This window comes from Thermobia domestica, chromosome 1, assembly GCF_964235325.1.
Source record: "Thermobia domestica chromosome 1, izTheDome1.hap1.1, whole genome shotgun sequence".
Lineage (NCBI taxonomy): Eukaryota > Metazoa > Arthropoda > Insecta > Zygentoma > Lepismatidae > Thermobia > Thermobia domestica.
Genome location: NC_137454.1, coordinates 311,631,908 through 311,658,256, shown reverse-complemented (window position 1 = coordinate 311,658,256; position 26,349 = coordinate 311,631,908). Strand labels below are relative to the sequence as shown.

At 34.3% G+C, this 26,349-nt stretch overlaps 1 protein-coding gene and 1 long non-coding RNA gene across 2 annotated transcripts in view; one reads left to right on the top strand and one right to left on the bottom strand.

Annotated features, from left to right (window-relative positions):
• The window catches only part of LOC145662258 (uncharacterized), a 227,004-nt gene that overhangs the window by 128,620 nt on the left and 72,035 nt on the right, over window positions 1-26,349 (bottom strand). The gene's annotated exons all lie outside the window — the stretch shown is intronic.
• The window catches only part of LOC145662249 (calcium-activated chloride channel regulator 2-like), a 148,760-nt gene continuing 126,176 nt past the window's right edge, over window positions 3,766-26,349 (top strand). The window contains exon 1 of the mRNA XM_081727631.1: window positions 3,766-5,134. Coding sequence (XP_081583757.1) covers window positions 4,964-5,134 — 171 coding nt within the window. The 5' untranslated portion in view covers window positions 3,766-4,963. The remainder of the gene's footprint in view (window positions 5,135-26,349) is intronic.

Genomic DNA, 26,349 nt, shown 5'->3' with positions numbered 1-26,349 from the left:
TATTCGGTGAAACTACGATGGGGTAATTCAATTCGAGTTCTTTCCTAATGGTGGTCGAGTTCTTTCCTGATAGTCGTACCACCAATGCCGACCTTTAATCCGTACAGTTGGGAGGGTATGCTGAACTACACGAAAAACATCCTGCATTTATGAATCGAAACTGCTCTCTGCTGCAACAGGATAACGCAAAACTACGAGGTACACTCAGCTCGAAAACCGTAACAAAATATTTCAGGACGTTGAATTGATGTCAAACACGGCATATAGTCCTGTTTTGGTCTATGGCGCACTTTCTGAAATCACGATGATTCACCAACTAGCAGGAGATGGAAATGATAGTGACTTCTTTGCCTCTAAGGACAAGACGCGATATCGATGTGGAATCGAGGAACAGGCATGAAGGTGGCTGCAGACAACACAAGGGTCTATACTTTGAATGATCATCTACTTTCGCTGTACTGTAATAAATTCAGGTATGTTGTGTACCAGAATATTGCAAGAGTTATGATACACGCTTGTAATTTCATTTAGAGGTTATTGGAATATAACGCGTTATAACCACATTTACACAATATTTATTATTGTGGTATATTATAAAATGACTTGCTTATTTTCAAATGTTGATAAATTCTCTTCGTCATGTTCGTACAATCGCTTTATCAATGTATACTTTAAAACTTTAACTCATGTTACACTAAGACAGTGTTAGAGATCTTAAGACTTGGGTTAACTAATGTTAGCACGAGACTTATGAAATTCCACGTCTAATATCGATTTTCATCTCTTTCAACTCCCTCGTGGCTATGTGGAGAGCATGCGTCCACTTTTGGGCTTTGGAGGTCCGAGTTTGTTTCTTGGCGGGAGCTCATGTGGTTCGGACCCCACGTTAAGCTGTAGGGCCAAGTTTCATGTAGTCTCGCTGCGGAACGGGGAGCTAAACTGAAATTCAATCAATGAATTAATCTGATTTCATCTCGTATCGAGACAACAATTCTCATGTTTCTTGTCTGAGCTGGAGAATGTAGATTTACTTCACGTCTCGTGAGCAACACTTTCCGTCTAATTGGTAGGTAGACGTCTTACCAAAAACGTTTATCGACAGGGCTCGATCTTGCTATTCTCAATAGAGTACACAATCGATCGTGTTTGCGCTTACTAATTCTCATTGAGGTTCACGCCCTCTTGGATTCGGGTTCTGGCTTGCTCTGCATTTATAGAGCTCGAGTCCAATTGTGCACGCGAGTTAGGCTGCGAAGTTTTGGTTTTGGTTCGAATCAATATATTTCAATAAAATTGACTCCACTTCTCTGAAGGCACTTGTCCTTGATAATACCCTGTCGTTTAAGCAACCCGAAATGATAGTTTGCAATTTTGGTTGCCTGACAGCTAGGAGATGCACCAGTTTTCATGTATTGGCTGTTGTCACTATCACGAATATGGATGTCAAGACATGTAGGGCATTATGCAGAGGCGTTTTTAGCGTTGTATTAAGAACGTGTGATGCTAACTTCTGTATTTACTAACAAGTGAGTGAAGTTAACAACGATTTATATCGAAAACGGCAAACATTGATTTTTTTGCAGGGTTGTCCAAACACTTTCGGAGAAATCAAGTTAAGTGAGTTCTATTCTCTTTTATATTGATACTAACAAACCGAAATACCAACTTTCATGTCTCTAACATTCAGGAATCCCGAGAGATGAACATCTCAATATGAGTGGTGATTTCAGAAGGTTTCATTTGGAGAAGATTTTGAATGAATGTAGTACTGCGAAAATACTAGAAACCAAGATTGACTGCTTTTGGAGAAATGTTCCCGGCGGGGATTTCGTAGCTTCGGGGATATTCCTCCGGGCCACATTACTGCTTAATACTGAAGTATTACTACTTAATACAATAATTGCAGCCCCCACCCATTTTCTTCCCTTCTAATTCAAATATTAAAAAGCGCTGAAACACATGTTTAATTATTTTAAATGCAAAATGTCATGTATTTAATTTTGATGTATTCCGAGAAATGGACATATTATGATAATTGCGTCCACTGCTATGTTTTCTTCTATCTCTTATCTTCCCTTTTAGAACAAATATCCAAAAACGCTTAAACATGTACTATTTAATTATTTTAAATGAATAGACCAAACTCCAAATCTCATGTCTCTAACTTTAAGAAATTTTCGACATCTGGACATATTATTATAACAATTTCAACCCCCATTCCCAACCCCTTTCATGTCGAAATTCCAAAAATCATTCCTTAGCGGTACCTTACGTCGTAAATCCTATGTACGGTACTGCCCAAATTTCAAGTTTCTAACCAGTTTGGACTAGTAGTTGATCAGTGAGACAGTCACGCCCTCTTGTTTTGCATACTAGAGCGTTTACCTCTGGCATATGGAGTCCGTGATTCGATCCTTTTCCAAGTAAGTTTGTGGTGGACAACATTGTGTCCATGTGTTTTCTCAGGATACTCTCACTTCCTCCCACATTCTCATTCCACGAATAGTTCCATCATCATTCAGTTGCCTTAATCACCTGTCTCCCTTAGCCTAACGGGTATGATCATGGGACGTTAAACTGAAAGATTTCATTTCTTTTCTTTTCTTTGGCATACAATAGTTAAGGTTTCTCGCTCATCAACGCTAGGCCAACGTGAGATTTGAACACTCTTTTTGTCCGAAAGCAAGGGATAGCAAAGAACTTTTTAAAATATGACTCCATATCGTAACGGAATATATATTTTGTGTGTTTGTCTGTGTGTGTATAAAGAATAGAACATCTTGGGAATCTCTGAATTTTGACAGATAAAACTCAGAATATAAAGGTAAACGTATCAGTTTCTAGAATATTCAAATTTCTATTTCTTTATTCCGAAGGTACTTCTTTATTTCGTGAGTCAGGGAGCGGGCGCCCGATGGTGGGAGCAGGGAGACCGTCCCCCTGACTCACGAAAATGTATAATGTATATTTCTAAATTTCTTAACATTTTCGTAATACAAATAAAAAAAATACCAAGCGTAATATAGCAACCAAGGAGATGCCCCCCCCCCCCTAGAAAAATGTTCTTCGGGTGTTCTGGAAGATAACAAATGTAAGGCTTTTCTTAAGTTGATGTGAAATTCAGTATATAAATTGTACATTTAAAACTATCGAAAACATGTTGCAGTATGTCCAAACATCCCTCTTCTAGGGGGAAAAATGTTGCAATTTCTATAATACCTTTTTCAATGTCGAGGCTGTACAAAGTGTGAATCTAGAGTTTAAGGTGGAATATGAACCTTCGTAACGCAGTCAATACTCTTTCAAGAGGGAATCGAACCCGAAACCACGTGTATTAAAGGCGCGGTAGTGCTAGTCACTAGAGCAGTGGGAAGGCTAGTCCACTTTTTATAGTAATACTTTAAAAAAATCTTTAAAAATATCTATTTCTGTCCACTGATGATGAACAAACTGATAATTTAAATATTGTGGAAAAAAACAAACACCAAAATACAATCTAAATGCTACCAAGACTTTTTTTTCGTAAAAACATTTTATTTATTTCGTTTTTCTGTTTCAAATTATGTGCTTGAACGAATGCAGTTCGGGCGGGTGGTTTTTGTCTCTCACTCCATGCTTTCTTTTCTCTCTCTGTCGTTTTTGCCTGACTTTTCGTGTAAAATAATAATTTTCGTGTTTTGCCGCTGGACTGTGTTGACGACGCGCGCGCACATTGAGGGGCGGGATCGAAAAACTGAGGAAAAACAGTGTTGGCGGCTCTTGGCAAGAGACAGCGCGATAGTTAACATAACAGGGTTAGCGTACACATACAAAACCAAACCAACAGCAGACGTTGCGCGGCAACCGTAGAGTGTGGTTGATAGTGTGAAGGTGTCCTCTTCGCTGTATGTACTTGCCGAGATCGGCAATAACAACACATTGACGTGACACGTAAAAAACAAGACTGTTTTAGCATCGAATATTCACAACATATGTCAGCAAAGGATATTCAGGTGTAGTTTTATTTAGTGTTATTGTGTGTGAGTGCGTGAACTATTTTGTTTTTTCATTTTTTTGAAAATTATTGAAAAAAGCGGAAATGTTCTTAGCGGACCATATCGCCCGTTTCCTGTAGCGGAAGGGCGAGCGCAAGAACTGAATAACAGTTCCACCACTCCAGCTCTCGCCAATAGTGTACTGATAAGCTTTTTACCATACACGTATATTTAACAACCCCTTGATACTTAACTACCACTTCCTGTCTGTAAGTTCAGGTTGTGTCTCTAGTGTGCATAGTATTCATTTCTGGCGTCACTTTTTTCTGTTTTGCAGTGAGGAGTGCATATGTGTGCAAGGTGGACGAACATATATCTGAGTTGACGGTGTTCCTGAAGTTCCTCAACCTCACAAAAAAAAGGTTTCATTCATTTCCTACTGCGGCTGCTGGAGAGAACTTCCCTTCATCTGGTCAGCACTAGCAGCGTCTTGTTAAAATGCTTGAGATGTGACACCGACCACACTTATCGAAACGAAAGAACCACAAAAAAGATCCTCAAGACGCGCGCATATGTTTCTACTTTGCAGATGCACCACAAGTGTTAACCTTTTCAAACCGACATCGGTCCGCAGCTGTCATTTGTGGCCGAAAACGTTCTAGCGACAATTCTAGTTTGTGTCAAAACTTGGTCGTGTGAGAAATACGACAGTGACGTGTCAAATAGTCCCAATGTTACAAAGACCATCATCTGCTAAACAGACTATTGGAGTCTAAAATAAACCCACAGAAACAGAAGACAAAACCGTATTTTTGTGCTTTGACAGTTAAGAAATACAGTGATTTCATTGATAGAAGTGTGTGAATATGTCAGCGCGCACAAATGTAAACAAACTAAACTAAAACACTTTATGTAGTACTAGTGACCGTGACAATTAGTGCAATATAGTGCTAGTGATTCAAAACATTGGCCTGCAGACAGTGACAAAAATGAAGTTGTGTTTTGGACTTCTCTTTGTTCTCGTGTTAGAAACGGACTTCAGTTTTGGGAAGCCGGGATCCAAAGTTGTATTCCGGGATGGAGGATACGAAGGACTCGTAATATCTATAGCTAATGATATTCCACCTAACAACTGTGCAGAGATTTTGGATAACTTGGAGGTAAGTTCCATATTTTGTTCTCTACATTTGCCTTTCTAATGATTTCGTTATTTAGTACCATTTGATATTAGAAGTATACAATTTAGAGCCAAGATAGAGACAGAAACTGTATTGGAATCTAGTTCAGGAAATTATAAACTACACATGATTTTTGTTCTCTTGTGATTTTTTTTTTTTACAAACGCAAAATCTAGGCTATGTATTTATTTACTTGTACCCGTGTCCTTTAAAGAATGGAACTAACAACATTTTAAACATATCCCTAAGAAATCTTGTTTTTAATTTCATAGGTAAACAAATAAATAATAAATAAAGAGAAATATTTCAGTTTAAAATCCCACGGTTATTCTCTTTAGACTAAAGAAGAGGGATAATCTATGAAAGTGAATTATTTTCATAATCATTGATTTAGGGAAATGTAAATGTGAGAGGAAACGGAACAATCTTGAGAAAACCCATGGAAATGAAATGAGATCTTTAAATTTTACGTCACGGTTATGCCGACTAGGCTAAAGGAGATGGTGATGATGAGAAATTAAGGAAATGGATAAATGAAGAAAGTGGGAGGAAACGGGAGAACCCCGAGAAAACCCACGCATACGGTGTTTGTCCACCACAAAGTTTACTTGGCGCAAGCTGGGATCGAACTAAGGACACCATGTACCCGAGGTGAACGCTCTACCACTGAGCCACCGCGGCTCTCGAAAACCCATGAATTTAAGATCACATTGCCTGGGATCGACTCAGGGGTCCATCGCATAAGCGCTCGTCTTACTGCGCTACCAATGAATATATAGGACTGATATTGGGGCTTAGTGAGGATCGAAGCTATTTTGACTCGTCACGATGCAGAATTGTCGCCCAGACATCAACAGAGTTAATAAGTTAGTGTTACACGAATATTTAAACCTTAAATTAAATAGCAAGTGAAAAACGTAAAGAATCAAAATGTCAATGAAATAAGGAAAAAAAAGATTGAAAATATACATTAAATAGCTTAAAGGGAAGTTATTCATTTTAGAAAATGTTACAGAAGCGTAACGATGATCAACAATATACAAAAAAGAACACTCCAAGTAACGATATTGCCTCTCCTACAACACGGCTAATATCGTTCGACCATTCTAAAATCACAGTTTAAAAATATTGGCTGCTTAGAAGAACGATACAACCTGCACGACAACGACCAATTCAGCTTTTCTTTTCAGTATAGACTCCTGTGATACAGCTTAATCTGGATTAAAAGTTTCGAAAAAAAAAGCATTAAATCTATTTACATACATAAATGAATTACTGAATCCACTTCAGTGCTACATAAAGTAATGCGTACATACAAAAAAATCTAAGAAATGAATGCATTTTCAGTTACATTTTTAGGCACACCATCTCAGTTTGTCAGAGGTTTCATAAGGCAGTTTTATGTTTCGTATAATACGTGTTAAATCCGTATTTTCTGGACTTAATGTAGATTTATCACCAACTTTTTAAAAGAAAGAAAGCACTGTGTACTCTAGAAGTAAGTTTCTTAAAGATTAAAATATATATATTGCGAAAGAGTATTTTGTAGTTACTCTTTTTGATAAGTTCAAATTTAATTTTTAGACAAAGTTCTCGGCATCATCTTCCGAAAAACAAAACGAAAAAAAAAAAAGTAACACTTGGCAAGAAAAAAAGTTATTACCAATAATCACTGTTGCAGCCATACACTTGAACGGTACGGAGGAAAGTCCGCGAAAGCCCGAGCAAATTCGACCCGTATGTCTTCAGTATCAAAGCATGTGCCGGTAGTGTGGTAAAGAATTCGGTTGGCAATGCTGGATCTTTTGTAACATAATCGACAATACTTAGTGATATCGGAGCTATCTTCTATTCTTCGGAGCTTTTCTTTCAAATCTGTAACTTACACTAATACTAAAAGAAAATTACAAATAATTGACTAATTATGTACAAGTAATTGACTGTAGCTTTAAAAAAAAAGTTTTGCAACAAGAAATTATTGTAAATTCGTTTCTCTTTGAGAAATAGCAGCATAAATAAAGGTTTTAAAAATTGGTTAATTCTGTCTTCTAGAAATCTAGTCAATAGGCGTAACAAACCAGCAATAAAGAAAAAAGTCCACGATAAAATTTATTATTTCTGTGAAGCGAAATCGATTACCAACTGTTCATGGTGGTTCTGGCATTGTTTACGGTCGTTCGGAGAATATATTGGCCATAGTTATCAATCATAATCACCTTATTTTAAAAAAAAAATCGAATTAAATGTACTGAATGGTCTTTCATAAGCTTTTAAAGCACCTAATTATTACCAAAAGGTTATATTTTATTAATATTTACTGATGTTTCTTCAGTTACTCTGCTAACGTTACAATGAAACTTAACAAAAAATAAATATGAACTATTATATGATGTTTGTAAGTTCGCTCCATATTGAAACAATAATTCAGTGAGGAAATCTCAACGATTATAGTTTCACTAGAAAGTGTGATCCGCATTTATTTCATTCTTTTAAGAAACTAGGCGTTGATACGATGCGATAATTCAATCGTGAAATCGTGGACCTGAGTTATTTCCTTTTTCACTTATAACTAATTTCTAATTTATATAATAATAATAATCCCAAGTAGTTGTTAAAATAATGCAAAATTTATGTTATTTGTTTTATGGGTTGCAATTTGCGATGCTGTTAGAATAGATGAACTACAGCAACCGATAAAATATTAGTCACACTCATGTTCAGCAGAAGAACATTATGAACAAATGTTTTTCTTTAGAAGAAGTGTTAATTATAATTGTTGAAATAAGGAGAAAAATAACTTCCTTTGACGCAGATTAACTGTATTGAAATTTCAGGATGTGCTGATACTATAAACAAATATCGAAAGTTTAAAGTTGCTTGCTAAAATTGCCTGCGAGACAGAAGTTAAGAATGTCTCGTCTCGAAAATATATCGTGGAAATTATGTCTCGTTTCGTAAAGTATATTTGTATCTACTGGAAGAACGTCTCGTTTTGTATCTCACGAAAATTCTGTCGTGTCTAATAGGAAACGATAGTGCTTACAGTTGGTGAATAAATGATTTCGGATATTGCTCAAATTTAATCATAATCATTGTCTAAATTAAGTTGATATGGTTGGGAAGTAGTTTTAGCAATATAATTAGTGGCTAACTTTACTTATATAATTGATTTATCGGAAATATTTTTGTGTGAATTGATCAGTCTATACTGCATATTTATACTAAAAAATAAACTTTGAAAGAATGATGCATGGATGTATAGTTGGGTGTATTTAATTTATGAAAAAGCACCAAACATATTTTGATGAAACCTTCTAGAATTTTTTTTGAAGTATCAGCATGGTTGTACGATACGATACATACTATCACGCTCAGATTTCCAAAGGGTTAACCAGGAGCGTAAAGGCAGGATCAAGAAGTATAAGAAATTTAATATTACTAATTTCTCTTTATTTATTGATTTTTATTGATTAATGTTTTTTCATAAAATGTGATGAATCTTCCGAGTTTGAAATACAGTATAAATGGAACTGCATTTTATACTTCTATGATCATTATCACACACTAACTCGTTCTCATGAAAAAAAAAAAATCGTTTTAGACATAAACGATTGTAAATCGAACTTTGTCAATTTTAATTTGTTATAAAGAATTTCACTCTTTTTTTTTTTTTTGCGTGGAATCAATGTATATCTCTATTTTTGAGGGGGGCACGGTGACTTAATGGTAGAGCGCTTACCTCTGGTTCGTGGGGTCGCTGGTTCGATCCCCAACCAAGTTTTTGTAGTACACAACATCCTGTTTGGGTTACATCTGTTTCCTTCAATTTTTCATTCCACCAATTCTTCCATCATCATTTACTTGCTTGAATCATCGTCTCCCTTAGTTTAATGAGCATACTCGTGGCACTTTAAACTCAAAAGATTTCATTTCATTTTTCATTGTTTCTGTTCTTTTTGAAAACTTAAATTTAGCTGTGCACTCAGCTCAAATAGAGGTTCAAAATTTTTTTTCGAGCTGAAATTTGTTCATTTTTGAAAACAGATATTAACTTCTTCTGCTTGGGCCAAATTTAGTGGTAGAAAGGCCAGTTTGAGATTCTGAGATTAATCATCTCAATTTTCAAATAATAGTTTTTCAGAATGTAAGGTAAAGGAAATTAGTAATTCAATTTAAGAAAAGAAATGAAAAACAATACTGCTCAAGATATTGAAATAAAATTATTTAATAAAATAATAATAATAATAATAATAATAATAATAATAATAATAATAATAATAATAATAATAATAATAATAATAATAATAATAATAATAATAATAGCAGCTTGTACTATATTGAATATTAGAACCTGAATACTGAGTTAATAGTGAGTTTTTACAAATTGTTACTGAAGTGTAAGTTGCATCGATGTCACAAAAATGAAGATATTAATGGAGAACCCTCGTACATTTTGGTGAAGTTATGACAGAATAACTGTGACAATAATAATGGTTGTTCTATGCCAGGGCCGCCCACAGGGGGGATGTATGGCGCAAGCTGCGCCATTGAGAAAAATTTTGGGGGGGATTTTACTCTACTTTCGAACTAGCAATTTTACTGTCGGAATAGCATTAAAACACGATGTTGAGAAGCTAATTTTCAAAAAATTTCCGGGGTGAACCCCCGTACCCCCTGCTTCGATACTCGATGAATGAAGTACCGCGCAAGTAGCCGTATGGAAGGAAAGGTTTGTTCGTTTTAAGAGAGAAGGGCCGCCCATAGGAGGGATGAATGGCGCAAGTTGTGCCATCGAGAAAAAAATTGGGGGGAATAAAAAAATTGGGGAAGAATTTTATTCTAATGTCAAATAAGTAATTTTGCTGTCGTCAGAATAACATTGGAACACGATGCGATTTCTTTTTTTTTTTTTTTTAATCTTGAGAATGAATCCTCCTACCCCCTGCTCAGAAACTCTATGAATGAAGTGCCGCGCAAGTTGCTATATGAAAGGATGGCGTCAAGTTCTGGTGAACAACAGTTACAAACACTCAAGCAGGGGTGCCCACAAGGGGGGGCTATGACGCAAACTGCGTCATTGAAATATTTAGGGGGGGTTAAAATCTATATAACTATGTTTGATGAGGGGGGGTAAAATTAATCGAAAAGAAGATTTTTTCATGGAAGAACACCTACGGATAGACAATTGGGGGGGGTGCGTCATAGACATAAGGGGGGGTGGGCACCACTGACTCAAGGAATCACTTTCAAATTTAGATTTGAAACTTGCCTATGTTGTTTGTTGAAAATTATAAAATAGTTTGACATAATTGTGAGCTAGTGGTAACCATACAGACAACAGCCAAGTTTCAAATCTAAATTTGAAGTGAGCCACTGAGTGTTTGTAACTGTTGTCCACCAGAACTTGGCGCCTATTTTTGTGATTTCAATTCTTTTTAAGGCCACTCGTACTTGGCTCTTTTACAGGAATGTTTTTTGTTGGATATCACTTCTTTTTGTAAGCTAATTTTGAGGATAACATTTTCTTTTGGTATCAAACTCAATAACTTGTAACTTGCGTCTTACTTTTCATGTACAAGGGAACTATATCAATATTTTGTAAAGAAAAAAATACTACTAATTGTAAAAAAAGAATACCTGTGCCATACACAGTATGTAGAAGTTTTTATTCCCTTCAATATCCTTATAGAACATATTTAGTATTGTACACTACCAAGACTACTAATAAAAGTAATGCCATTTTTATAATTACTACTGCCCCTAGTACTACTACAAGCATTCTATAATACTACTACAGGAAATAAAAACAACAACAAAAATAACAATTACTAGTACTATAAAAATTACTGCTACACTGGGCAATTGTTTTTAGAAGACTTGAGTTTTGAGGAGGGAAGAGATTATTAGTTTTGGGGGGGAGTGCGCCATCAGCTTTGGGGGGGATGGGCACCCCTGTTCTATGCAATAGTAATGCTCAATTCGATTAATCAGTTGCGCATGTTATTTACCTGAATTTCAGTGCGTTATTTCAAAGATTCATCAAGATTACCCAATTAAAATGTTGAAAACTCTAGAAATTGTGATATCAGAATTAAAATATTCGTTTCATGCTGTTTTATTTTATCAATACGAATAAATAGTAAACATACACACTTCACTAAAATTAGCAGAATTCAACAGTTCTATTTCTTTCCTTTTCAACATGTGTGTACATAATATTTAATTGGCTTCTCTTCTGAGAAATCAATGTACTGTAGGTAAATAAGTGCGATTCAACAATCGTAAAAATTTGTTTCTATAATCTAAAAGTTGTACTTTTCCGCTACTAAGGTAGATATTCCATAGAAGATTAACTTTATTAGTTTTATTAATTATTTTTAATTGCAGGAAAACTTTCAAAAGCTTGTGACACACAAGATCGTATCGCTCTGCTTCAAGTTCACGGTTTAAAAAACCCACTTCACACAGCCTCTTCCGTTGCATCGGAAAGAAAATACGATTCGCGCGCCATCCGTGGTGAAAATCAGGAATTACATGTGCATGGGTTGCCAGCGCACGGAGTAGAAATTAACAGATCTTTCTTTTTAAAAAAAATATTCGCATAGGATGTTTACATACATATACATAATTATTATTTATTTATGAATATATATTTTGTATTTTATTTTGTGTAACTTGATTACAAGTAATGGCTATTATCAAATACAAGCAAAATTTCAAGGTACGTCACAAAATTAGTGATACAGTTTTTAAAACAGCATACTATTATAATAAGGGATTCTTGTTATGAGTTTATGCTCTATATTATCGCAAAATATGGTGGAAAAGCGAAAGTCACTTCTAAGAATGAAGTTCCGTCTTTTTTTTTTTTTTTTTTTTTTTTTTTGTATATGTGATTTTATGTTTGAACATCTGAAAAGGTTATGAACAGGTCATAAGCAAATAAATAAAATTATAAATAAAATAAACATTTTTTTTAGGAAAACAACTTCATTATCTTTAGGGGGAGCGTGCAGTTTCTACGCACTTTAAATACACACAACGACACTTAGTTATACAAATATTTGCTTTCGATTGCCTAATGAATAATAATAATAATAATAATAATAATAATAATAATAATAATAATAATAATAATAATAATAATAATAATAATAATAATATATAATGAGAGTTGATTACTAGTTAACGTTCTTTCTTTGCAATTGAGGAGTCCAAGGTTCGAATCCGGGTTTCTGAAGAGCTTTCCCTAAGTTTTCTCAGTCGAAGACCGGGTAGTACATTTAAGTATACTCATAGCGACTTCCTTTTAGTTCATTTTCTATTTCTATTTTGATTGTAAATGGCACCAATTACATTGACCTCGTAGGCTATATATTGGAAGTTGGTTAAGTAAATAAATAAATGGGTTATATAGACAGATGTCTACAGCTGGAAAAATTTCATCGCTCATAAGATGAAAAATATCCTTGTCCAAAGTCTCAATCAATTTCTTCCGAATAAGGATATAAGGAATACCTCCTACCGTAGCCCATCGCTTTTATAAGTATCTCGTTAAAATATATAAGGTTGTTCCTTACCACCAACGTGCCACATTGACAGTACTTGACAAGGTAAATGACCTTTGGTGTTGTATGGTAACGCATTTTATAATTTGCTCGGCTCACTGTTGCAAAAACTTTAATTGGTGATCTAGACTAGATCTGTACACACTGTCTCCCCCGACTTTTTAAGTTTAATGTTTGATGTACGTATATGCTTTGTACTCTTCTTCTGTTGTCATTATATGCATGTTTGTCATGCAGCGCCCACTCACCCAATGCAAGCGACCACCTTCAAATCGGGTGAGGGATGCAAGAAAATCCGGTTTTTACTCAGAGCAGCACCACCCACGGGACCCATTACAGCAAGTTGCTGATTCAAATAAGATATTTATGTATCAAAGTCAAGTAACGCAGACAGCAAAAATAGAAAGAAGAAAAAATAAGAGTGTATTATAGGAGGTGGTATCAGGTTGAAGTGTATCATCAGCTTGTAATGTTTGTGGGAATTTATTTCTACCTTCAGTTCCCAAGATGAGTTAAGTTGATTCCACACGAATAATTGACCATATTGCGAGTCTCCTTTTAAGACAAATACACATATAATGAGAACAAAGCAAATCATTGTTTGGCTTTGACTTGAGTTATTAAAGATCTTTCTTCTTTTTTGGAAGCAGAGGGGAAAGGGAGTAAAGGTAGAAAAGATAATGCGGTTCTAAAAGCAGAAGACGTTGTGAGTGGTGCTATTAAAATTCGAATAATTCATTACCTGAATAAAGAATGCTTCGAATTTTTCGAATAACAAATAATTATTCGAATATTGGAAACAAATATTCGGACATTCTAATATTCGAATATCGTCAGAAAAATTATTCGAATATCGTCAGAAAAATTATTCGAATATCGGAAAAAAAATTATTCGAATAGCGTCAGAAAAAATATTCGAATAGCGTCAGAAAAGTTATTCGAATAGCGGCAGAAAAATTATTCGAATAGCGGCAGAAAAATTATTCGAATAACATCAGAAAAATTATTCGAATAACATCAGAAAAAATATTCGAATAGCAGCAGAAAAATTATTCGAATAGCGACAGGCAAACTACTCGAAAAGCAGCAGAAAATATATTTGAATAGCTGCAGAAAAATTGTTCGAATAGCTGCAGAAAATTATTCGAACAGTAGCCGAAAAAATATTCGAATAGCGGCAGAAAAAATATTCGAATAGCCACAGAAAAATATTCGAATAGCGGCAGAAAAAATATTCGAAGAGGGACAGGAAAACTATTCGAATAACGTCAAAAATAATCGAAGAGCGACAGAAAATTTTTTCGAATAACGGCAGAAAAATTATTCGAATAACATCAGAAAAATTATTTGAATAGCGGCAGAAAATTATTCGAATGACGGCAGAAAAATATTCGAATAACGACAGAAAATATATTCGAATAACTGCAGAAAAATTGTTCGAATAGCAGCAGAAAAAATATTCAAATCAAGGCAGAAAAATTATTCGGAGAGGAACAGAAAAACTATTCGAATAGATGGGGGAAATCTATTCGAATAGGAACAAAAAACTATTCGAATAGCGGCAGAAAAATTATTCGAATAACATCAGGAAAAACATTTGAATAACAGCAGAAAAATTATTGGAATAGCAGCAGAAAAACTATTGGAATGACGGCAGAAAAATTATTCGAAGAACGGCAGAAATATTATTCGGATAACGTTACAAGATTTTCGAATAACGGCAGAAAAAATACTCGAATAGCAGCAGAAAGATTATTCAAATAGCGGCAGAAAAATTGTTCGAATACTGGCAGAAGAATTATTCGAATTGCAGAAGAAAAAAATCGAATGACGGCAGAAAAATTATTTTAATAGCAGGAGGAAAATTATTCGAATAACAAATATTTAAATAATTATTCAAGTAATGAATATTTAATTATTGTAAAAATTTAATATCACTAGTTAAATCTTTGCTCAAAACGAACTTTAATCAACATGCGATTACCTTTAAGAAATTGTTTAATAGGGCCTATAATGTAAAATACACTTTTACGCCTTTGTAACTTATTCTTTCAGGATTAACGAATAAAGTACGAAACAAAATATCAAATGAAGTGAGTTTCGATTCCTGGGGCGAAATGACGATGCACTTCCAAAACTATGGGGATTAAAATTTAAAACCGGACGTTGCGAAAACTCGTCCTACTCCCCGTTTCAGTAGAAGGGTACCCCCCCCCAAAAAAAAAACGGAGATGGAACCAATTCTTGGGATTTTGAAACCATATCGAAATACCATTTCCGAACTAGTCTAACCGTTTTTATACTATCGAAATACAATACTGAAACCACCAGTGGTTTAATCAACACTTCTGGTTTCAATAAGGTGCACATGTCGCCTATTCTTCAGACTTGAATCCATATATTTAAAAAATCTCGTTTTCATTGCTCTGACCAAAGATGTCCGAAAGATAAACATGAATAAATAAATAATAGTAAATAAGGATAAAAAGCACGAATTATTGCACAACTATCAACAAATATTTAATTCAAAGCAGAGTTCTCTGAGTAATCCAGTATCAATATTTATAATCAACAAATTTTTGAATTATCCGAGGCAGATTATCCATCAAACCTGTGCACTGATTGGTGCGAATAATTGATTTTTTTAAATATAAAGATTTCGCAACATAATTTTAAATTAATTAATTATTTATTAAAAGTAATAATTTAAAATTAAAAGTGTTTTGAAAATGAAAAGAAAACAGAAAATAATATCGAGCAATAATGTTAATGTTAAAGTGGTAATTAGTTTAATCGTAAGTGTAACACAATCAAGCTTAACAATAGCCATAAAAGTAAGTGCTATTTATAACACTTTATATTAATTAAGTCAGGAACTGAAAGTAAAATTACACGAAGAAAATGCATTTAGTCTGGTCTGCTTTTAATAATGCCAAGAATAATTTAAAAGGAAAGATTTCTTAATTTGCGTTAAATGGAAAGTTTTTCAAACAAATACATCAATACAAAAACTCTGGGGAAACTTCAACTGCAATGCATTAAATAAAGAAAAAACAGTCTTAAAGAAAATTATTAAATTAAAAAAATTGAGACACTTATGTTTAGATATGATGTAAAGTAACAGTGGAATAAAGTAGATTTTGTTATTTTCTTGAACGTTACGAAACGGAGATGGACTTCAACATAATTAGAAGTGATGGAAAGTTGGACGGAGAATCACTTTAATCTTGTGTGAATGAAAAGGGAGGAATGAAGAAGATATGCAAAAATAAGATGAAAAAACCCCAAGTTGAGAAGGTGGTAGAAGAAACAGACGGGAACATAACAACTAGGGAAGATTAATGGAATTAAGGGGGGGAAAGATACAAATGATAATAAATGATGCGCGAAATCCCAGATTCAGCAAAATTAGAGGAAGTGCAAGCTTTTCACTTAATTTACAAACTAACAGATTTACATGACGAGCAACTGCACAGCGAGACAAATATTTCAAGCAATACCTACTTTACTAATTGATATTTTCTTCGCACTGGTATATTGTTGTAATTATTCAAAACTAATTATTTCTATGCATTTGACGCATAGCCTTAGATCTTATTTCCCTTAAATAAAATTAGGCTTAACTTCCACTATTATAATTACTATATGAAACAATAGAGGAGACAGTGATGGTAGAGGTGATGAGAACAGTCCTTAGAATCGAGCCCAGGCCATTTGAACTTGATGAAGAACACTTAGTCTTAAGAATTCTTTCTTGAGATTCTTCTGGATTCTTCTTTTATAAATTCTTTCAATCACATGTTTCATTATTTTTCCTATAGCTACAAAATCTCTGTAGATAAATAACGAACACATGTGCGTTTTGATCGTGATGTCCCGTCCCCAGGGAAGGGTACTCGCCTCTAATAAAGATTCAAATAGTGGTTAGAATCTTACTTTGAAAAATATATCTCTTCCAAAATAGTCTCGATGCTGAAGAAGAAAATTAACGTATTAAAGCGCATTTACTGAAAGGTTTCGTGTTTCCTCCTACCATGTTCAAATTTTATTACGGAATTTTGGAAACAAACTATTTATCCACATACCTTCACTTCGTAGGTTTTAGAGACTGCGCTGGTTTAGTGCTAAAGCGTTCACCCCTGGTGGGTGGGGCTTCTGATTCGATACTATAGCCGCACCAAGTGAACTGTGTGAGTTTTCTCGGGTTACTCCCGTTTCCTCCCACTTATACCATTCCTCCATTATCATCCATCTCATTACCACTGTCTCTTTAGTCTCGGTGCATAATCGTGGAACATTAAATTTGAAAAAAAAAATGTTTGTAGTTTTTGTACTAAAGTATGCATTAAATACTACATAGTACAAAAATTACATTTTTGGAAATATACAAAAATTGGTCGTGATGATTCATGTAAACTGCAACATGTTAATTTTCTGATGCCAATTGGTTAAGCCACTAGGAATCAAAATCTACCAATAGACCACGACCGTCGGATAAAGATTGCGTTTCATTTTCATTTACTAATACATAGGCTAGAACCCTGGGTAAAATAAACAAATTATGTCCATATTTTTTGTTTTAATGGGATACAAAAATGGGATAATCATTTTTGTCTTTAGACCTACTGTTATTAATACAAGTGATTAGTACTTTGATATTCTCGTGTTCAGAGTATTAATTTTCACTCAAGAATTTTACTTTGTTACTTTCATATCCGAAGAGCAGTATTTGTTTCCTTCAAAAAAAAAAAAAACAGTATTATGCAACCACCATTTCAATACCATACTGTTAGGTAGTATAACTAATAGGAAATTACAATCGCTAGGAAAAGGACTTTTTAAATTCAGATTACAAGAATAACTAGCATAAAAAGGCCTATGCTTTCAAGGCATATATTGTTAAATTACTCCGCTGTAACACAGGATTTTTTTTTTTTTTTATAGCAAAATGATTAATGACTGGCGTAGAATCTATCAGTTTGAGATCGTAAAATTGCACCTTTCAAATTGCCACCATTTAACTGTAAGTTTTATCTAATTGTGCAAGAACTAACAATTAAATGGTGTCTCTCATGAAAAATTTTCTCCTACAAAAGTTGTCAATGTTTCCATGATCTTTGCAATAACTATCAGAAGACATATCTTGCCATTTAATATTTTTGGGTGACACTCCTCCCAGGATTCCATAATACTTAGAACAGGGAGGAGGGATACATCGTTCGTATGGGAAACTAGCCCATGTTCTAGTTGTAAGGTCTTTAAATCAGAAAGCTAGCCCTATGAGATAATTAGGAAGATGCTATGATACGAAGCAAGACCTTCGGGACATAAAGTGAATCAATCAGGACAGAATTGGTTCCACACAGAATAAGATCCAATATTCTTCTTGTTTCTGCGGTGGTGAACCTCAATTCTCTTAAGTAATAGGGTTAATTAGTTTATGAGGTCAGTGCTGAGGTTTCTTTGTAAGAATTCTGAAATAAACTACAGCTTTTAATGTACTTCACATTTTGTAAACATTTAAGTTCTGAAATGAGTCGTTTTTAAAAAGAATTGCCCCGTGCGCGCGTGTATCATGTTTAGCTTCAGGCGACATGTTTCCTTGAGTAATAAAAATTCCAAATGTAGCGATTTTTACCGGACTTTTAATAAGCATGTTAAAAGCTATATTTTACTGTTGTAATGTTAAAGAAACACACAGGTAAGCGTATTCGTAAAAGAGGATAAAAATTTACGGCAATAATCTCTCTTGGAGCCATTTTTCTACTACATTCATAGCCATTTCTGCTGCAATTGTGAAAGCGTACTATTTGCTTGCTTTTGAGTAATGTTGCTTTCATAATATTTACACTTCCTAACACATATATATATATAAGTAACGGAACCAATAACACAAAAAGTAATATCCTTGTTTCAGAAAGAAAGAAAATACTTCTGTAATAAGAACGTTTAGCCTCAACTGTTTTCTTAAAACTGAGTGGAATGTGTTTGTAGTAATGTCACAATAGCTTTTTTTGTGTGTGTGTTACCAGTAAATTCCGAGAAAAAAAATATATGACCTGTTACGATTGACTAATGTTAATTTTTATGACGCAATTTTTATGCATGTATGGAGAAAAATAATGAATTACAAAAAAATGCTGAACATTTTTGTAAATATATCTGATACTTTCTTTTTCTTTAAAAGAAACCTGATTGAAACTATCCACTGAGCAAAATAATACGTCCATTGTAAAAAGTTATTAATGTGTAAGTAAGTTTCGCTAATTATCCACTTAGCTTTATCAGACACTTTTCGTAGATATCTCCTAAATTACGTTAAGAAATAGTTGGCGATACTGTTTTACGTTAATAATTTTTACAATAACATATTGTTTTGTTCAGTGACTAATTTAAATCAGATTTAAGTGTACTAAAAGCAAGACTTGTTCAATGGAAAATATTACTTTTTCCCCCTTTATGCTCTGTGGCTAGGGGTGAAAACATTTAGGGATGTCCTAATCATTATATGTGTATCTACTGGGGATGACCAAAATTTTCCGGAATTCGGAAAAAATCCGGAATTCATAAAAATTCCGGCATTCGGAAAACTTTCGGATTTTTTCGAATTACAGATTTTTCTGAATTCGGAAGTTTTCTGAAATCCGGAATTTTTTTGATATCCGGAATTTTACGAATTCGGGAATTTTCCCGATTTTACTTTCCGGATTCCAGAAAGTAAAAATTCCGGAATTGGCTATCTCTACCTAGGTAGTATCTACCTAAGTAGATAAGGACAACTTATATAATATTGTCTGTCTTTCAACAGAAATAAATGTTTTATGATGATACATATACCAATGAATCGAGCTAAACAAAATGTTACGAGTGGGCGTAAATCCTCATGCGCAAATTTCGAGAAAATCGAGAACAACTTATTTTTTTATAAACCTAAAAATTGTTGCTATACGATAAGCACTCTGCTCACTGGTGACGAAGTATATGCACTATTCAGGTTTTTTCATTATGATAGACTACTAGTAAAATGTCGGTATATGGTATAGAGAGATAATTCCCGTCCCCACCCGGATTCGAATTCGTGCCGCCCAGTTGGCAGGAGATGTTTTACCGAGCAGACCATCATTGCTCTATTTTGAACAATAAGGTAAGAACTTATGTTGGGGTACGGTGACAGGAGAAAATAGAGCTTCCTTTACATGATATCTACTAATATTTCATCTAATAAATATGCGGGATGCGAGAGGAATAACTGGAGATTGCAAAGCGAGGTGAAAAGTTAAAAGCAGTGGTAAAATAATATTATTGAAGATTATTTTGAACTTTTTATTTTCATAGACATTTTTTTTTATCTCCATACTTTTTTTTCAAATTGTCATTCCTATTTTGTATGTAAGACTTACAATTGTAAGCGATAAGCGGGGGGAACGGTGATTCAGTGGTAGCGCGCTTACCTCTGGTGCATGGAGTCCCTAGTTCTATTCCCGGCCAAATAAGTTTGTGGTGAACAACATCTTGCTCCTGGGTTTTCTCGTGGTACTCCCGTTTCCTTTCACATTCTTATTCCACCAATTCTTCCATCATCATTCACTTGTTTTAATCATCGTCTTCCTTAGGCTAAAAGGACAAAACGTGTGACGTTAAGCTTAAAGATTTTATTTCATTTTTTGAAGGCGATAAACAGCAGTAATAAAGAAAAAGCCTGTTAAAAACCGGAAATTACTCGTGGGGGGGGATCGCTGACAAGAGGATGTGATGAAGAAAAAGGGGGATCGTGACATGATACAAAATGAGAAAATCTTTTTTAAAATCATTTTACCTCGAGAAGGAGTTGAGCCCCTTTAATAATCTTATTGGCAAGAAAAAAGGAATTATTGAGTTCCAATTAAAGCGATTTATTTATCCCCTAAATAAATAAATAAAGAAGACCTAGAATTTTATCTACGGCACCGATTTAAAAAAAAGAAAAAAAGATTCAATGACCAATAATAAATGGACTCCATTCGCTAGTGAACTTGGTAGTAGTCCATCTGGATAGACAATAAGTGCATTCAAGTCTCCATTGCATTCGATTCAGTGGTTAAATCAAACAAACCATTTCACATCACGGAAGGCCATTGGGAAATAGACCATTTCTTCTCGTGTCACTGGTCACACAGTACGGTTGCTGATCAAATATAACGCAGAAAGGAAAGGAAATTGTTTATTTTTTTTCCATTCGTCGCTTACATTTAAAAAAAAGGAAAAAGAAAAAGAAAATGAAAGAGTGAGAGAGAGAAATGGGAGTTTGCTTCCGGAAGTCAGAACAAAGTTGACTGATGAATGGTAATAAGCATTACGATTATAATGACAGCAATGTTGATCATTGTGGTCTTCCAGTCTATGGTGCAAAAGGACAGTTAAAAAAAAAAAAAAAAGATTGTCATATTTTCACGACAAATAACACTAACTTTGGGTCTTTTTAAATTTATACCAAAATAATCAAATGTTACCGACACAAGTAAAAAAATCGAAAAGTATATAGACCTATAACGGTTCACGTAAAATGAGTAAGGGAATTAGGAAAACATGAGAAATGACTTGCTTAAAAATAGAATCATCAAACATGGAGTGCGCAAAAAAAAACCTTCATTTGTCGCCATTATTATTATTATTATTATTATTATTATTATTATCTGAACCTGCGTTCTTTACCCAGCGCATCATTCACATTTGATCATGAATATCCTTGTCATTCCTCACAACATATGTGCATGTCCCTTTACAGAGACAAGTCAAAGGCGTCTTGATAAAAGTCAGCAAGGAGTACCATAAAGGGGAGATTTTTTTCATTACCTCGCACCGTTTGCAAGATTTGAGCCTACTTTCGATTGGAGTTTCTGTTGATATATGATCAGTGTTTTCTTTCTTATTCCATGCAGTAGCTAATAAGCAAATATATTACATACACAATTAATTATAATGTCCGTGATATGGTGTTCATTGGGCAAAATACTCCAAATAATATTAATCTTAGACTGAAGAAATAGTTATCCTTCGTTTTTCATTATCATTTAGCCATAAAATAAACGCCTACGAGATATACAACCACCGTATACAAATATGTGGTGTTGGAATGTATAACGTGTAAGATATGATGCTTTTTTTTTTAATTTCAATACTTCCAATGTATTCCTAAAAATGTAATAAAGAAATAATAGTCATGTTTCTATTCAATTAGAACTGGACAATCTACACAAAATTTCCAATCGATCAGTCAAAACGGAATCTTTCTAGAGCCTATGGTTCCCAGGAAGTCACTGTCGAAAAGATTGGCCACAAACATATAAACTTTTCTAGCATTTTAATATATAGATTCGATTCTATATTCATAAAAGTCCATAGAAGTCATTCTATCTCACTGACTCATTGAACACTCATTATCAGATCTCCGAAGAACTGAAACTTTGAAATATTGTCATTGTATCGTAGGCTGTTGATGAGACAAGGATTCCTGAAAGCGAAAAAGGGACTTTGAAAGTTTTTGCGTTCCCCAGATCTCTGAGACTGTTGGCTAAAAAAAAAGAAAGAAAAAAAGAAAAAAAGAAAATAATCATTGGCGTCCTACAGATTTCCGAAAGTATAAAGTATACAGCTGTGAAAGTTTGTATAATTATTTCTTATGCATCCGAGGGTAACGATAATAATATGGAGTTTTATTGACGAAATATGACCTCTAAGGTTGAAATTGGGTTGAGAGTTTACATACAGTATCTCCAGTAACATCGAACTTGCGTCAACAAATGTTTTGAAACTAGGGGAAGATATATGTTTATACATATCTTTCTAACATTTTCCATCAATCTTGTTCCTTCCGGGCGAAAATAATAATAATAATAATAATAATAATAATAATAATAATAATAATAATAATAATAATAATAATAATAATAATAATAATAATAATAATAATAATCAAATATTTTCCTATATTCACTGACACACTGCTACTTGACCTGAACCGGAAAATTAACTTTGTTAGTACAAATCTAACAATGCTGTCTGCGTAGGTATTTTATACTATTGTACAAGGGCAAAAAGAAAATGTCCTGGTTAGAAAGAAAGGCAACAAACGGTTATGTGGTCAAATTGGTTACCTTTCAACGATCCTTTTTTCATTCACCCACGCGATACAATTAGTGATTATGAACTCGGTGGTAATACCTCAATGAATGTATTACCTTTGCTGTTTTTTTTCTTTCATTCGTCTTGTATGAAGTTTTTCTTTTTTATTATTATTTTGATAATTGGTACACCCTGAACGGGACGAGAGGGAGATAAAAAGGACGGGTAATCAGCAGCACTAGACCGAAGCTACCGTTATTTCTCCGCGTGGCATGCCGGGTAAAGAAGAAAAGAACATGCGTTCGTTTTCCGTGAAGACGTCTTGCATAGTAATATTATTAAGTCTCTCTCTCTGTCTACAAAAGGAATGTTAAAAAGAAGCATTTCAAAAGGGAACCAGTTATGAGTGCAAGGAAAAGAAGAAAGCGCATAGCTTTTTTTTATTGCTTTGTAATATTTCGTTCATTTTTATCACGCTTTGTGTCACGGAATCGTAGGAAAACAAATTACTTCACATTTTCCGTAGATATTAACCTTCCCCCTATAGTTACACTAAGTGTCCTAATTCGCAAGAGAATTCACAGACACTTTTCCAAAATAAAATGAAGTATCACGTGTTCCGTATGGGAGTACTTCATACATGGTAACACTAGCATCAACCTGTCGTATGAACTAAAATCGCGGATTAATTATTGCTTATGCATGTCTCTGTTCGATTAAGAAATTCTTACTGCGAAATTGAATCAATTTGCTACTAAGGCCTCATTTGTGAAGTCAATAAGTAGACATTTTATTTTTGTTGTTTATTGGAGTTTAGTGTTCTTTCTTAGTATGTTCATTGTTGTTGTTTGTTGAGGTCGGCATGTTTTATTGTTGTTGTTTATTGAAGTTTAGCGTTCCTTTTCGGCATGTTTTATTGTTGTTGTTTATCGGGGTTTAGTGTCCCTTTTCGACGTGTTTATTGTTGTTTATTTGCAGTTTAGCGTCCCTTTTCAGCATGTTTATTGTTGTTGTTTATTGAGGTTTAGTGTCCCTTTTCGACGTACTTTATTGTTGTTGTTTGTTGAGGTTTTGTGTTCCTTTTTGGCATGTTTTATCAATCTTGTTTATTGAACTTTAGCGCCCCTTTTCAGCATGTTTTATTGTTGTTTGTTGAGGTTTAGGGCCCCTTTGTGGCATGTTTTGTTGTTGTTCAGTTAAATATAACGTCCCTTTCTAGCATGTTTTCTGAAGTTTAGCACCCAGTTTCAGCATGTTTTATTATTGCTGTTTGTTAAGGTTTAACGCCCCTTTCCTACGTGTTTATTCTTGTTTATTGAAGTTTGGCGTCCCTTTTCGTCACGGAAGTTATAGACATGGTTCACAGTTTAAAATGGAATTCGAACCACCGTAATGCATTCGAATTTCAAAGCTCTCCCACCTGGAATCGAATGTGGGACCCTGTGCTAGGTACTCTGTGTCTCGTCTCGAAAGATATATCTGTTTGAAACTTGCAACGAGAATTTTGTCTCGCCTCGACTCGCAGATAACTCTTAATTCTTTCGTAATCGTTCACTTTCATTAATCATCCGTCTCTTTTAGCCTAAAGTTTAATTATGTAAATAAAACTAATGATTAAAAGGCTTTTTCTATTTTTCGATGATCATAGAAAAATTAAAACAATATTTTTTTGTTTCAAGACTTAGCTACATATGGCTGCAGTTCTTAGGCTTTGTATCCAGGTTCTGTATGAAGGATTGAGAAGAAAAACTAAAACAATATTTTTTGTTTCAAGACTGAGCTACATATGGGTGCAGTTCTTAGGCTTTGTATCCAGGTTCTGTATGAAGGATTGAGAAGAAAAACTAAAACAATATTTTTTGTTTCAAGACTGAGCTACATATGGGTGCAGTTCTTAGGCTTTGTATCCAGGTTCTGTATGAAGGATTGAGAAGAAAAACTAAAACAATATTTTTTGTTTCAAGACTGAGCTACATATGGGTGCAGTTCTTAGGCTTTGTACCCAGGTTCTGTATGAAGGATTGAGAAGAAAAACTAAAACAATATTTTTTGTTTCAAGACTGAGCTACATATGGGTGCAGTTCTTAGGCTTTGTATCCAGGTTCTGTATGAAGGATTGAGAAGAAAAACTAAAACAATATTTTTTGTTTCAAGACTGAGCTACATATGGGTGCAGTTCTTAGGCTTTGTATCCAGGTTCTGTATGAAGGATTGAGAAGAAAAACTATAAAACAATATTTTTTGTTTCAAGACTGAGCTACATATGGGTGCAGTTCTTAGGCTTTGTATCCAGGTTCTGTATGAAGGATTGAGAGGCAATATTGTCCATCTTCTGTTATGAGAAGAAATCGAACGTTTAAGCTCTCTCTCTATTTCAATTTAAGGAGTTTGAAAGTTTTACCATCCATTCGAGTTGCGGGAATGATAGGTATGACAACTCGGGAAAAATAGTGTAATGTGTTAATATCAGTGATTGGATACAAAGAATCATTATGATTTTTAAAAATTCAAATAACTTCAGTATTGAAAAGGCATTAAGTTTAACAGGAAACGCTTTTTTTCCTATTAATTGATACAAATAATAACAATTATATCAATTCAAATGATAACAATTGTAATTACAGAACTCCTCCGGGTGATTGCAAGCTCAAACCTTGTCAGAAGCACATCTGGAGTACAAGTCTGAATAGTTGTTCGGGTTGTTATTGATAAACTGGAGTTCTATATAGGCGTAAAGCAAAAATCACGAATCAAACCCTAATTACTAAAATAACGCATAAGTTAAGATTCTGCTGTTTGATATCGTTTCTTGGTCAACATCACGGTCCCACGTTCGATTCCGAGTGGGAACACTCGGTCAAAGAAGTGTAAAAGGTTTTTCAGGACAACCACCCAGAGTGAGGTTTTCCTCATTCATATCAGGCAAATTGTGAAATAGTACTTCATGTAATTTAGTCCCTGCTTCCTTCCACCCTCGTTTCTTTCTTCCTCTACATTTCCCCCGTGCAGTGTTATCGCCGAGGGACATCATCCCTCATACGTGACAGGTTAAGAGTCTTCATCCCGGCGAAATTAAAATACCGCTAATTTTACAGTAATTGTGTGATATCTTCAAATAGATAAAAGATAATTGTAATATGGAACAAGAGCGCCCTAGACAATATTATTTTGCGTGAGGTACCGTTATCACAAGTCACCTAGTGGCTTTATGTTTTCAGCTGTTTAGAAACGCTAAAATAAATGCCAATTTTCAAAATGGCTCGAGATCGAAAGCAGATAAGTGAGTCGTGATAACGGTATCTCATGTAAAATGATATTGTCTAGGGCGCTCTTGTTCCATATTACAATTATCTTTTATCTATTTGAAGATATCACATAATTAATGTAAAATTAGCGGTATTTTAATTTCGCCGGGATGAAGACTTTTAACATGGCCATAAACGCTGAAAGCCCAGATACCTAATTCCTAGTCCTAATCATTCGTCAACATCAGAGCTAGCTTTTCCCGTCAAACTGAAGAAATTATTT